General features: G+C 45.5%; 1 protein-coding gene across 1 annotated transcript in view; it reads left to right on the top strand.

Annotated features, from left to right (window-relative positions):
- PCDH11X (protocadherin 11 X-linked) overlaps positions 1 to 13,894 on the top strand; it is a 665,297-nt gene that overhangs the window by 228,107 nt on the left and 423,296 nt on the right. Inside the window, exon 3 of the mRNA XM_065410330.1 lies at positions 2,520 to 2,540. Coding sequence (XP_065266402.1) covers positions 2,520 to 2,540 — 21 coding nt within the window. The remainder of the gene's footprint in view (positions 1 to 2,519; positions 2,541 to 13,894) is intronic.

The following is a 13,894-nucleotide window of genomic DNA, read 5'->3' on the forward strand; positions in this document are numbered from 1 at the left end:
TTCATTGAAATTCATTGGCACTAAAAAAGTGGGCACATCAGTTACCCTAACTCAGTGAAAGTTTGTGTAAACATAAGATAAATTCTGTCACTCATCAGGACTGTAAACATCTTAAAGTATCCATTCTCTTTATGGCATTTTGGATCAGGTGTGGAGTGAAGATGATGCAGGTGAAGGTGCGGTGTTCCATGGCTCATTGCTAGGCTCTCCCAGGAATAGCTCACCACATTTTGTCATTTGAGATAATTCCATGAGGGTCCTGATTCCTAGTGATGTGCTCCCATATCTCAGGACCCTGAAGAGTCTCTCAAACATACACCTGTGAAACGATATGTATCAATCCATCTCACAATCGTGGTGAATTGAAATCAGGTTCGTCTCCTTTCTTTGATTCACTGCAGCCTCTTTTTCCATTTCTCCTCAGCCTCATTGCTCTCCATATTCTGCTGCTTCTTCAATTACACATGCTTTTCTGATCGCTTCTGCCTGTTGAGAACTTTTCCTTAGGAGTTGTCCCAAGAGAAGAAACTGTACCTTCCAGCTATCCAAAATATTTTTTGTGGGGGAAGAGGATATGGGGCGGATGTCTGTTATGAGAAGGCATAGCAGCAATTGTTATTATGTTTTACCTTTTTCAGACTGCTGCAACCTTACCAGATCTGTTGCTTTAGATACCAGAATGAAAGAAAGACCTGTTATTCCAGGCATTGGCGATGAAACCCTCCATTTATGTTGAGGAAAACTTTGTATGACTTTTGACAGATTAACTGATAAATGACTGGACAGAGATTATAATTTATGGCAATAGCAGCAGAGGCTTCCCCTACAAAGGAATCTTTTCAATCACTGGTTTTACTGGTTTGAAAAAAAATCCATTTTATTACTCTCTGAGAATGGTTGGTTGAAAAATCAGATCATCAGTAAACTGACTGCTGCACTGGTGGCAGGGTTTACTAATATGCAGGGGATTGGATGGTACTGAATATCTTTAAGCATAATGTTATGGCAATTTATATTGTGGCTAAGATGTGGCTACAAACCTTTTTAGCTTTTAACTTGTTTGCCATTTTGAATAGTGTGATTAGGAGAATGGGGAGCCCGGTGCCACTGCATCTGCCCTTGTATTGAAGCTGAAGTGAGGTTTATAGACTATGAAGAACCCACCTAAGTATAAACAACGAGGAGTCCTTGTGGCACTTTAGAGACGAACAAATTTATTTGGGCATAAGCTTTCATGGGCTAAAATCCACGAAAGCTTATGCCCAAATAAATTTGTTCGTCTCTAAGGTGCCACAAGGACTCCTCGTTGTTTTTGCTGATTCGGACTAACACGGCTACCACTCTGAAACCTGCCACCTAAGTATGTGCTTCATAATAACAGTGATAGCAGCCTGAAGTGCTGAGTCCTCCCCTGCTTTTTTAGTTTGGGAAATCTCCACCAGGCTCTGTTCTTCCTGGGTCAGAGAGGGGAACAGCTACTGTGAATCAGGTTTGAACTCCTCTCCAAGGTGAGGGCCACCCCCTATGCCTTTTCCTCTCCCTGCTCAACATCCGGGGCATACTGTCACATCTTTCCAGACATCCAAGTTCTGAACCCACACATGACCCAGCTCCACAGATGAGTGCATGCTGAAATGCAGCTCTGTGTTTGTGTGGATGCTCAGAACACAGTCTAATTCACTGTAAAACCAATAGGTTGTTGGGGCATCATCGGATCTCTTATTCTTATTCCTGGCCTTCCGGTAGCTCACCTTTAGCCTCTTTATCTTCTCTCTGCACTGCTTTCTGATCTGGTCTAGTCTGCTCAATTCTATGTTCTTCTCACTGCTTCTTTGATACATCTTCATTCAGTTTCATTTTCCCCTTTGTACTGTTAAAGTCATGTGTTTTGTTCACTTCAGCCCAGAGCTGCACCAGGATTCTGGCAGATTCATATGGTCAAATGGATGCATGATGATACAGTCTTATCAAAGTATAGACAGGTGCCATCCCAGTAATATATTCAACATAGCCCAGCTCCCCTAACTGAGCTTCCTTTCACCCATTCCTGCATTTAGGGTTTCTTCTTTCTGGGGCTGGCTGGCAAGTTCACCCCTTTAGATCAGGGTTTCACCACCCTGCTTTTAGAAACTGCATGCTGCTTAGTTCTTCCCCTCTTGGCTAGGCTTGAAGCATCACTTGCCTGTTCATCTGACCACACTTCTACTTCTCCTCAATGGGTCTAATAATCCCAAATACCAAATCTGGACCAATTGGGAGAGAGGGAAGCCTTGTCCCACCCATTCTACAAGGCACCTTGTCCCGGGCACTTAAAGGAACAGTCTAAGTTTTTCCCCATGTCTTCCCTCTCCCAGACACCAACAGTTAACAGGGACGCTTTTCCTCTCACTCAATGTTTTGATTTTTCTGGAAACCTGGAACAGGGTAAGGGGCCTTGCTACCTCTTCCAGTCTTAAAGGGACAGTACCTCATTACAAGCGGCCATTGTTCTGCTGTTTCAGACAGTAGAGATGGGCAAGCCTGGAAAAACTGCAATCAGGGTGGGACCATGGATGCTGAGCAGAGGAATATGAAGGTGAACCACTTCCAGGCAGGGGTCAGAGCGCATAGAGATGGCACAGTGATACTCAGGAGAGGGTGCCCAATGTGTATTCACACTAGTAACAACACAATAAAAGCAACTTCGTAGTCTGCCCTATAGCTCACAGCGTGGTGGCTGCCTCACCATGTGGCACTGATAACAGTGTGTGGATTTGTAAACATGTACTGTGTGAAGTAGGAAAAACCAGGTTGAGCACAAGGTTAGCACAAGTGATGACAAAGCCATTGTGCGCAATGGGTATAGGTACGGAGTCTCCTTTTCCAGGATAACTGCCAAGCTGGCAGTTCTCTGCTCCACAGAGCTTTTCTAGCAGCTTTGCGGTATTTAACTTTCCATTCCTTTTAGAAAAGGTGACACATGTCTGGAATTCAAGAAAACATGCCACGCTTGCTGTTCTGGTAGATGCTAAATGTTAGAAGCAGTCAGACCTTTAGAAAAGCAAATTTACAAGAAGCCTGGGTGGGGAAGGCTTCCTGCTGAGCTGAATACAGGAGGGCAGGCAACATTTTCTCTCTTTGATTTCTGTCACATTCAACAGAGTTTCCCAGGTGGCTGGACTGCTTTCAATACTATGTACCTGTTAGAAAAAGCTAATTTAGGAGCCATCAAGTAGCTGTTTATTTAACAGAAACTCAATATTGAAAGTGAAGCAGCCAGTGAGGAGGTAGTGGTGAGAGCAGTTGTTGGATAAGTGTGTTTGTTTGGGATGGGGAATCAGGGATGGGACTTCTAGGGTGGGGGGGAAAATCTGTGCTTTATCCTGATTTGGCTTCTCAATCCTAAAGTATGTTCTTCAAAATATCACTGAAATAATGTTTTCACACTATTCTCTCTCTCCCCATGTGCATTCTGTTGTATATAAGGGGTAAGTATGGCATTGCTCAGACCCATACTACATGCAAGTATATTCCCTGGGTATGAAAAAAACTCAGGCTAGCTGGCTAGAACTTGACACAATTAGAGATGAGCTGGAACAGTAACCCTAGCTCTCTGTGTGTGTGTGTGTGTGTGTGTGTGTGTGTGTGTGTGTGTGTGTGTGTGTGTGTGTGTGTGTGTGTGTGTGTGAGCGCGCACACACTCTGAAAGCAGATCCAATCAGGATTTCACATCAGGATAGGGTTACCATATTTCAACAATCAAAAAAGAGGATGGGGGGAGCCCCGCCCTAGCCCCACCCCCATCCACTCCCCTCCCACTTCCCGCCCCCTGACTGCCCCCCTCAGAACCCCCAACCCGCCCCCCCCGCTCCTTGTCCCCTGACTGCCCCCTCCTGAGACCCCCCACCCTAACTGCCCCCACCATGTTCTCTGTCCACACAGCAGAAGGGAAGAGGGTTGGTCCCACCCGCACAAGATGTGGCAGGATCCAGTTTTAAATTTACCCCTTGCCCTTGCTTCACTGAAGGGGGGAGGGGAGAGTTGCTCTTGACTTGTGTGGGGTACCAGGGAGTGGAAGCCCCTGACCGCGCCTGAAGTCACTGGTGCAACCCCTCCCGCTCCAGCTGGGGAGCTGCACCTGGCCCTAGAGGCTGCAGGGTCCATCACTCCCGGAATCTCCCTCCCTCCTGCCGTGGCTGCGGGAGGCTCCCTTGTCCCGCTCACAGCCTTGGCGGGCGCGATGCGGCAGCCGGAGGGGAGGGGAGGAAACCCCCCGTTCCTCCCCCTTGCCAGGCAGCCTCCTTTGTGAGGGCTCGGCCCTGATGTGCTGCCCTGCCCGAGCTGCAGCTGCGCCGGAGAGCGTCCGAGGGCTGCAGGCAGCGCTGGAGCTGCCAGAGCTGCCAGACGATGAGTCGGAGCCGTCCCGCACCAGAGGGCTGAGCGGGGAGTTGTCCCGGGAGAAGTTTCCATGCAGACTCCGCACCGGCTGGCAGAAAGCCGGGAGCTCGAGGGCGCCCGTGCTGGCGGTGCCGCACGGAGGGAGGTTACGGGCTTGGGGGCCGCACGGAGGGAGGTTACGGACTTGGGTGCCCAGGGAAACTTCTCCCTGGACAACTCCCCGCTCAGCCCGCTGGTGCGGGGCCGGCTCCGACTCATCCTCCAGCAGCCCCGTCGGATCCAGCGCTGCCTGCAGCCCTTGGATGCTCCCCGGCGCGGCTGCAGCGCGTCAGGGCCTTGGCCCTCGCCACCCGGGGCTGGAGCCGGGGGGCCCTGGATGGGTCCGGGCTCAAGGAGTGCCCAGCTGTGAACGTGGCGCCGAGCTTAACAGAACCCCTAGCGGCTCCTTGGCGAAGAACCTCTCCGAGCCCTGCAGTCCCTGGGACGAGCGCTCAGAGGCTTGCTTTGGCAGGGTTACCATACGTCCATATGCCGGCCGGCCGGGAGGGATTTTTAAATATCGAAAAACCCGGATGTTTTTTAGATATTTAAAAATTCCTCCTGGATGGCCATTTAACAACCAAAAAGCCGGACATGTCCGGGGAAATCTGGACATATGGTAACCCTACATCAGGATCTTTTCTCTAATGGAACCAAATAAGACCCTAGGTTTGAACACACTAAGGGCACATCTAAACATACATCACTGCAGTGAGTCTGGCATAGAGCTCTCATGTCAGCATAAGAAAACCACCTCCATGAGCGGCGGTAGCTGTCAGTGGGGGAAGTTATGTTTCTCTGCAGGGTGGCTTATTCATACCACCTGAGTGACATAAATTATAACATCAAGGCTATGTCTACACTACAGCTTATGTTTGGATGTTCCGCAGAGCTCTGTGCAAATTTCTGATCCTGGTGCTGCTCTCTGCCAGGCTGGGCCCCTCTTAACTGTTCAAAGCAACCTGAGAGCTGCTCTAATTAAACCAGCTGCAAAAAGGGCCAAAACTTGATCAAAGATTGGCATTGTTCGGGCCTGTCGCAGTCCCCCTTCCCTCCTTGTATGCCTCCCTTTTCCCTGACACATCAGCATGAGAGAAAGAAGGAAGGAAAAGTGGTGTAAGTGCACTCATTTCAGCTCTGTACCAATGAGTATTCTCACTGTACCTGCTGAGCTGGGTTGGTCTGCTCTCTTTGACATTCTGAGAGAGCCCAGGGGTTAGCTTTATGAAGGTGCTCACTCCTCCTGAGAGTCCTGAGAGTATGGTAGGTTCAAACATTAAGGAGTGACAGAATATAACTTGTACTTGAGGTCCCTGAAGGGGATGGTGAAACAGCTTAGGCTACAGTGCCACCAATCAGTTTGTGTCATGCTTACTGCACTGTTAAATGTTCAGAATCTTCACTTTCCTAGTCTGGCCAAGATAGTGAGCCAGATCTTCTGGTGAAACACACTATGCTGCCATCAGGCCCTCAACCATGGGAGTCAACTGAGCCTCCGGGTTTACAGCACTGAAGTTGCTGATGAATCTAGAACTAGCATCAACATCTGTCCTTTGTCCATCAATAGACAATTATTTAGCAGCAGGACCAGTGTTGTCTCCATACAGTACTTAGGCCTAAAGCCAGATTGAAAACGAATCGGGGGTGGGGGGGGGGGGGATGACTTCAGAAGATGCCACAGTTGCCACAACACAACCAATCTGTGATCTATTTATAGCTGGAAAGCTATGGCTTTTGACACTTTTTATTTTATCCTTACTCCTGGGGGGTTTCTGCACCACTGTGCATGCACATATTTCATGTGCCATGCATATTTTTATTTTTTTTTGCAGAAAATAGCTTCTGCTGAAAAATTGCTGCAGTTCTGCCTTATGCCCCTCACTAGAACACAGCAGCTGCTCCTGGCCTGCCCCAGCTACGATAGGGAAGAGAAAGAGCCTGCCTTCTTTACTGTGCCTGTTGGGCCAGGTCAGGAGATGGGGGATATTGGGAAACAGACAGTGTGGGGCTGCTGGGTGGTCAGACAGGGATCCATAAGGGCTAGTGGAGGAGACAGACTAGAGCAGGGGCTGAATGGGAGTGGAGGCACAGGACCCCCAGGGGGAAGGGGGATGGGGGATGGCTGATTGGGGGCACAGATACATGGGGACAGGTGGTGCAGGGACACATGGAGATGGGGGAGGGGTCTGGCTGAGGGGGGCGCAGGGACACATGGGAACAGGGGCTGGCTGAGGGGGGGAGGTGCAAGGACACATGGGGACAGGAGCAGATGTGCCTGACTGAATGGGAGAGGCTAGGGTCAGCCAGGGTCTGCATGGAAAACACTCCCTAACAATCCCCTCCCACCCCCACCGCCCAAAAAACCCAGTTCCATACTTTTCCCACCTTTACCCAACAACCTTTCAAGTTCATACCCAGGCTCCTTCCTAGCAATTACTTCCCTCTCCCTCAGCTCTTCCATTAACCCTGACTCCCCCAAACCTTTGCATTGCTTCTGAGGGGTGCGGGAAATATGGTTCTGTATTGTAGTTCTAAATAAATTATTACTCAGAGTTCCATATTAATATGCCTAGTAAGGAATCTATTTGTCAAAAAATCATTTACTGAAACTTTTTTGTTGTCTGTATTGTTACAGACATACTTGCTGATGGTATTTTGAAATAAATTACCAACATAATTGAAACTGGTGTGATTATACTTTGTTATTTTGACAAATAAAATATGCAGAATTTTAAAACATCATGTGCAGAATCTTTTTAATTTTCTGGCACAGAATTCCCCCAGGAGTATATCCTACATCATCACACCGTTTTTATAAAAGTGTATTGCTACTTGTTAGGGCCAAAACCTGTTCAGTTTATGTCATACTTGAGCATTGTTGAGGTTGTTTTAGTCCCCCTCTATTTGAACTAAGTAAAGCCCAGATTCAAAAAGGTGCTCAGCCTCCTTCAGGACCAGGCACTTAATTGCTGCATGGCAAATCCTACATAGGATAGTGGCCTAAGCCTAAAATCTGTGACATAAGGCCAAAGACAGTATTTCCTGAGTCAGGCAGCAATGAGTCTGCTCTTGTCAGCCCCAGCATATTATGGAGGCTCTCAGTTACTATAGTGATGAGGCCATTTAGCACCTAGGTAAGCAGAGGAGCTCTTTGCACTGCAGCATGGAAGAGGGAAAAGAGCATATTATGGGTCTGTACACAGTGCAAATGCACAAGGACTAAACGGTACCAATACCTGTCAGCGACCCGCTGTTATTTGGCTACATGAGTTGGAAGGACCTGTAAAATGGCAATAAACTAAGAAATTGTCTAGCAATACTTGTATCTACAGTGAGACCTCTAACTAAGGCAGTTGAGTAGACACTTTTAAACACCCTTTTTAAAGTGGTCTCATGTGGTTTCCAGCACAGTTTAGCTGACCTTTAGTTAAAGACCATTTTTTCTAGGTCACCAATTTTTTGCTGGTCTCTGGTGTAGTCCCTAAACAGGTATCACTGTAAATATATTATTGAAAACAAACTCCAGCACAATTTTCCTTGTCACTTTTTTTGTTTAATTTGGAAACATATCTATCTTAGATAAAGTTCTTCATATCTGATTCACAGACAATGGCTGAGGGAGCCCCTTGATACTTAGTTTTTTTTAAACTTACAGGCTTTTTCCATTCTGTGTAAAATCCAGATTTTTCTTTAACTTCAAAGACATATCCCTTGTGAAACACTTTGCAGTTACTGGATTTCCAGTCTTTGCAGCACCAGAAATCTGTGTGATCACACAGAGAATTCTAGCTCTGTATTCCTTATGCTGACATTTTTAATTGGATATTAAAATTAACTAAATAGTGTCTTTGGATTAATCAAGGAACCAAAAACCACGAAGAGAAGAAATTCTTGAATTGCCTATACAGCACCACTAGGAGCCCGGGTAACAAACAAGGAGGACTGGAATTGCTCATTTATGAGCATAAATTTGATCTAGTTGGTATTACTCAAACCTGGTGGGATGATATCCACACAATTAAAATATTAAAATACATGGTTATAACCTATATAGGCAGGATTGAGTGGGCAAAAGGGGCGGGACAGTAGCATTCTGTTGAAAATGGCATTACCTATTTCTGAGTCACTGATAACTCAGAAGGAAATGATCTTGAATGCTTATGGATCAGTGTCCTAACAGATAAAGCACAAAAAGTGGTATTACTTTGTGTCTACTACAGAATACTAAATCACACTAGGGAACAGGATGTCCCGCTCCTTATGCACCTACCTATAATCTCTGTGTGTGTGTGTGTGTGTGTGTGTGTGTGTGTGTGTGTGTGTGTGTGTGTGTGTGTGTGTGTGGAAACTGTGTGATCATCATCATCATGGGAGACTTCAATTTGAATGACATGCTGGGAGTCTTGTGCTGCAAATACTAAAACATCTCTGGTATTTCTAAACATTATAGGCCTCAATTTCCTAACTCTGAAATTGTTATAGCCAACACGAGAGATTATTGAAGACCTTGTCCTAACAGATAAGGAGGAACTTATCATAGAACTAATAATCTATGGTAACTTAGATATAAGTGATCATGACATGATCACATTGCTAATGTGCAAACAGGATAAAGTCCAGACCAGTAATACACACACACGTGGGTGTGGGCACATACATGCGCCCACACACACTTGTTACTTTAATAAGGCTTATTTCACAACACTGAAAACAGCGTAGGAATACATGGTCAGTTTTTACAATGGAAAGAGGTAAATAGTAGGGTTCCCCAAAGATCTGTAGTGGGACCTGTGCTGTTCAACATGTTCATTAATGATCTGGAAAAGGGATCAGTTAAGTGTCAAAATTGGAGATGATACAAAATTATTCAAGATAGTTAAGTCCAAGCTGATTGAAAAACTGGATGACTGGGCAACAAAATGGCAGATGAAATTCAACATTGATAAGTGCAAATTAATGCACATTGGAAAAAAATAATCACAACTACACATATATAATGATGGGTTCTGAATTAGCTATTACCACTCAAGAAAGAAATCTTGGACTCACCTTGGATAGTTCTTTGGGAACTACATCTCAATGCAGAACAGTGGTCAAAAAGGAACTCTGCTCTGGGATGTTGTGATGGCCAAAATTATAACCAGCTTCAAAAAAGAACTAGATAAGTTCATGGAGGATAGGTCCATCAGTGGCTATTTTTCTGTACACATCTCCTGTGCTGGTACTGGCCACTGTCAGAGACAAGATACTGGGCTAGATGGACCATTTCGTCTGACCCATTATGGAAGTTCTTATGGATTGTGTTTACTATAGATAAATGGTGAAATACAGATGTGTGTGTGTGTGTGTGTGTGTATATATCTACCTGTATATCTGTGTATTATATACAATATTTATACATGAATGTATATGTGCTGATAAAACAATATTTAATATTAAAATATTATTTGCGTGCCTATTATTACTTGTTATCACACAATTACTAGTTATAACACAGGTAAAATTTAAGTGCTTAAAAACAGTGAAGATAAGCAAAAATTAGTCAATAAATGCTCCTGCCTATATCATCAAAGTAAGACCTAACTGTATTTTTGAAAAATAGGTTTTGAAACGATAGATTTGATCAAGTATTACCAATAGGAGTGGGTTGTGGATTCATGGTAGCTATGGGTAACTATCATGTATCAATATGGATAGTTTTCATGCAATGGGAGATTGGTCAACTAAATAAAAGGGGATTATGGATTAGAAATAAGGATTTATCAATATCTAACTATTTTTGGTTACAACAAGTAACTAATCCAGGAAATAACTAAAAAAAAGCATCATCCAAATAAATTTAAAAAGGGATCTGAGTATTTTTGTTTTGTTATCTTAATTTGAATTATGTTACATTATCTCATGTCATAGAGGTTACCACAACAGGTAATGAAAGATACCACCATATAATGTAACAGAAACCTGTATAGTGTAGGATATGATGCTATTTACCATTGGCTAGCCAGGTTCAAATCTAAATATACTATGACAGATAGAAGCAGAGCCTACTACCCTAATTATTATGTGGATATTTTAGGGCATCTTTCAGCATAATGCCAAAATTGTTTTATTATTGAATTGGGGTTGAATATACAGGAAACAGAAACAAATTGCTGTACATTACTGCTTTGCACCTAGCAAAACAGAAGCACAATGCAATTTATGCAATGCAAATTGGTTACTTGATTTGGAATTTGTTTTCCATATGCAATGCATTCAATTTGAGAATGCACAGGGGAGCTCATTTTGCTAATTTACAGCAGTGTGGTACCTTGGAGAGAGCAGGCGATGTTACAGAAACAAAAATCGAGAAACTGTGCCTTGTGAGCCTCCATGGTAGCAGGTAAAGGAGCCTGATGTGCACCCTCAGATCTCCCTTCTGCTGGTGAAGTTAAAATCACATCTGCTTTAGTGACAGGCAGTTTTTGAATCCTAGTACATTAGACAAAGGGTCAGTTGCCAAATGAATATGATTTAAAAAAACTGGATTAAGGCAGTTTTGAAAACTTTGCATCAATGAGCCTCTGCACCTGCCATTGGAACTTGGTCAACACTGACATGGTTTCATAGGCTAGGGCAGGGATCGGCAACCTTTGGCACTCGGCCTGCCAGGGTGAGCCCCCTGGCAGGCTGGGCTGGTTTGTTAACCTGCTGCGTCCGCCGGTTCGGCTGATCGTGGCTCCCACTGGTCGTGGTTCGCCGTCCCAGGCCAATGGGGCCTCCGGGAAGTGCTGCGGGCCAAGGGATGTACTGGCCGCCACTTCCCACCGCCCCCATTGGCCTGGAGCGGCGAACCACAGACAGTGGGAGCTGCGATCGGCCGAACCTGCAGACGCGGCAGGTAAGCAAACTGGCCCGGCCCGCCAGAGTGCTTACCCTGGCGAGCCACGTGCCAAAGGTTGCCGATCCCTGGGCTAGGGAATCCTTCTGGGGCATGAACCTGTCCTGCTGCTAATCAGCATTTTTAAGCATTATGAAATAAACAAAGACATAGATTTACAGGGTCTGTGGATTTTAAAACTGTATCTTACAAAACCTGGTGTTAATAAAATCAATTACATTTCAATGTTGAACTCGGTCATGGGCATATTATAGACAATAGCCCGTGTTTGGACACCGGGGAACAGGAAGACAAATTTTATGCAATCTCTTTTTCGAGAAGAGTATTTCACTTGTAAAAAGCAACCGAGGGTCCTGTGGCACCTTTAAGACTAACAGAAGTATTGGGAGCATAGCCATCTTACAGCAAAAAAACTTCAGGACCAGACTCCAAAGAGAAACTGCTGAGCTCCAGTTCATTTGCAAATTTGACACCATCAGATCAGGATTAAACAAAGACTGTGAATGGCTATCCAACTACAGAAGCAGTTTCTCCTCCCTTGGTGTTCACACCTCAACTGCTAGCAGAGCACCTCACCCTCCCTGATTGAACTAACCTCGTTGTCTCCATACTGATTTATACCTACCTCTGGAGATTTCCATTACTTGCATCTGAAGAAGTGAGGTTCTTACCCACGAAAGCTTATGCTCCCAATACTTCTGTTAGTCTTAAAGGTGCCACAGGACCCTCTGTTGCTTTTTACAGATTCAGACTAACACGGCTACTCCTCTGATACTTGACACCATGCAAGGCACTGCATTTAGCCGTATGGAATGGAAATCTATCAACCTCATGAAGAAACTTGCACAAATACAGACAGATATCATCTTCCTTTCCAAATGCAAACGGATGGACATCATACCAAATGGACTGAAGGTGAAAAATCCATTGCTATCTACATACTGCACAGACCGCAGTGAGAGATTATGCCATACACTATCAAAGAAACTGAGGAACCACCTGATCAGCATCCTATACAGCAAACAGAAAAACATTAAGAAAGAGCTCTCCAACCTGGAGACTTTCATAAATAACCAACCCTCCACACAAATGGACTTTACTAAAATAAGACAGGAGATCTACATTACTTCACCTCTCTACAAAGGAAAAAGGACTGTAAGCTGTCTAAAATCCTACCTGCCACATGGGGCCACAACAGGGGTACCCCTAACCCACCCAGCAATATCGTCAATTTATCCAGCTACACACTCAACCCAGCAGAAGAGTCTGTCCTATCTCGGGGACTCTCTTTTTGCCCCAGCACCCCCACGAACATGATACAGTTCTGCGGTGATCTGGAAGCCTACTTTCGCCGCCTCCGACTCAAAGAATACTTTCAAGATAACACTGAACAGCGCACTGATTCACAGATACCCTCCCACCAACAACACAGGAAGAAGAACTCCACATGGACTCCTCCTGAGGGTCGAAATGACAGTCTGGACCTATACATAGAATGCTTCCGCCGACGTGCACAGGCAGAAATTGTGGAAAAACAACATCGCTTGCCTCATAACCTAAGTCGTGCAGAATGCAATGCCATCCACAGCCTCAGAAACCACCCTGACATTATCATCAAAGAGGCTGATAAAGGAGGTGATGTTGTCATCATGAACAGGTCTGACTACCAGAAGGAGGCTGCCAGACAACTCTCCAATACCAAATTCTACAGGCCACTTTCCTCAGATCCCACTGAGGAATACACTAAGAAACTGCACCATCTACTCAGGACACTCCCTACACTAACACAGGAACAAATCAACATACCCTTAGAGCCCCGACCGGGGTTATTCTATCTACTACCCAAGATCCACAAACCTGGAAATCCTGGACGCCCCATCATCTCGGGCATTGGCACTCTCACTGAAGGACTGTCTGGATATGTGGACTCCCTACTCAGACCCTACGCCACCAGCACTCCCAGCTATCTCCGTGACACCACAGATTTCCTGAGAAAACTACAATGCATTGGTGACCTCCCAGAAAACACCATCCTAGCCACCATGGATGTAGAGGCTCTCTACACAAACATCCCACACACAGATGGAATACAAGCTGTCAGGAACAGTATCCCTGATGATGACACAGCACAACTTATTGCTGAGCTCTGTGACTTTATCCTCACGCACAATTATTTCAAATTTGGTGACAATATATACCTCCAGACCAGTGGCACCGCTATGGGCACCCGCATGGCCCCACAATATGCCAACATTTTTATGGCTGACCTGGAACAACGCTTCCTCAGCTCTCGTCCACTCACGCCCCTTCTCTACCTACGCTACATTGATGACATCTTCATCATCTGGACCCATGGGAAGGAGACCCTGGAAGAATTCCACCATGATTTCAACAGCTTCCACCCCACCATCAACCTCAGCCTGGACCAATCTACACGGGAGGTCCACTTCCTAGACAGCACCATACAAATAAGCGATGGCCACGTTAACACCACCCTATACCGAAAACCCACCAACCGCTATGCCTACCTTCATGCCTCCAGCTTCCACCCCAGACACACCACACGATCCATCGTCTACAGCCAAGCACTGAGGTACA

Source organism: Emys orbicularis, chromosome 9 (genome assembly GCF_028017835.1).
Source record: "Emys orbicularis isolate rEmyOrb1 chromosome 9, rEmyOrb1.hap1, whole genome shotgun sequence".
In the NCBI taxonomy this organism is placed as follows: Eukaryota; Metazoa; Chordata; order Testudines; family Emydidae; genus Emys; species Emys orbicularis.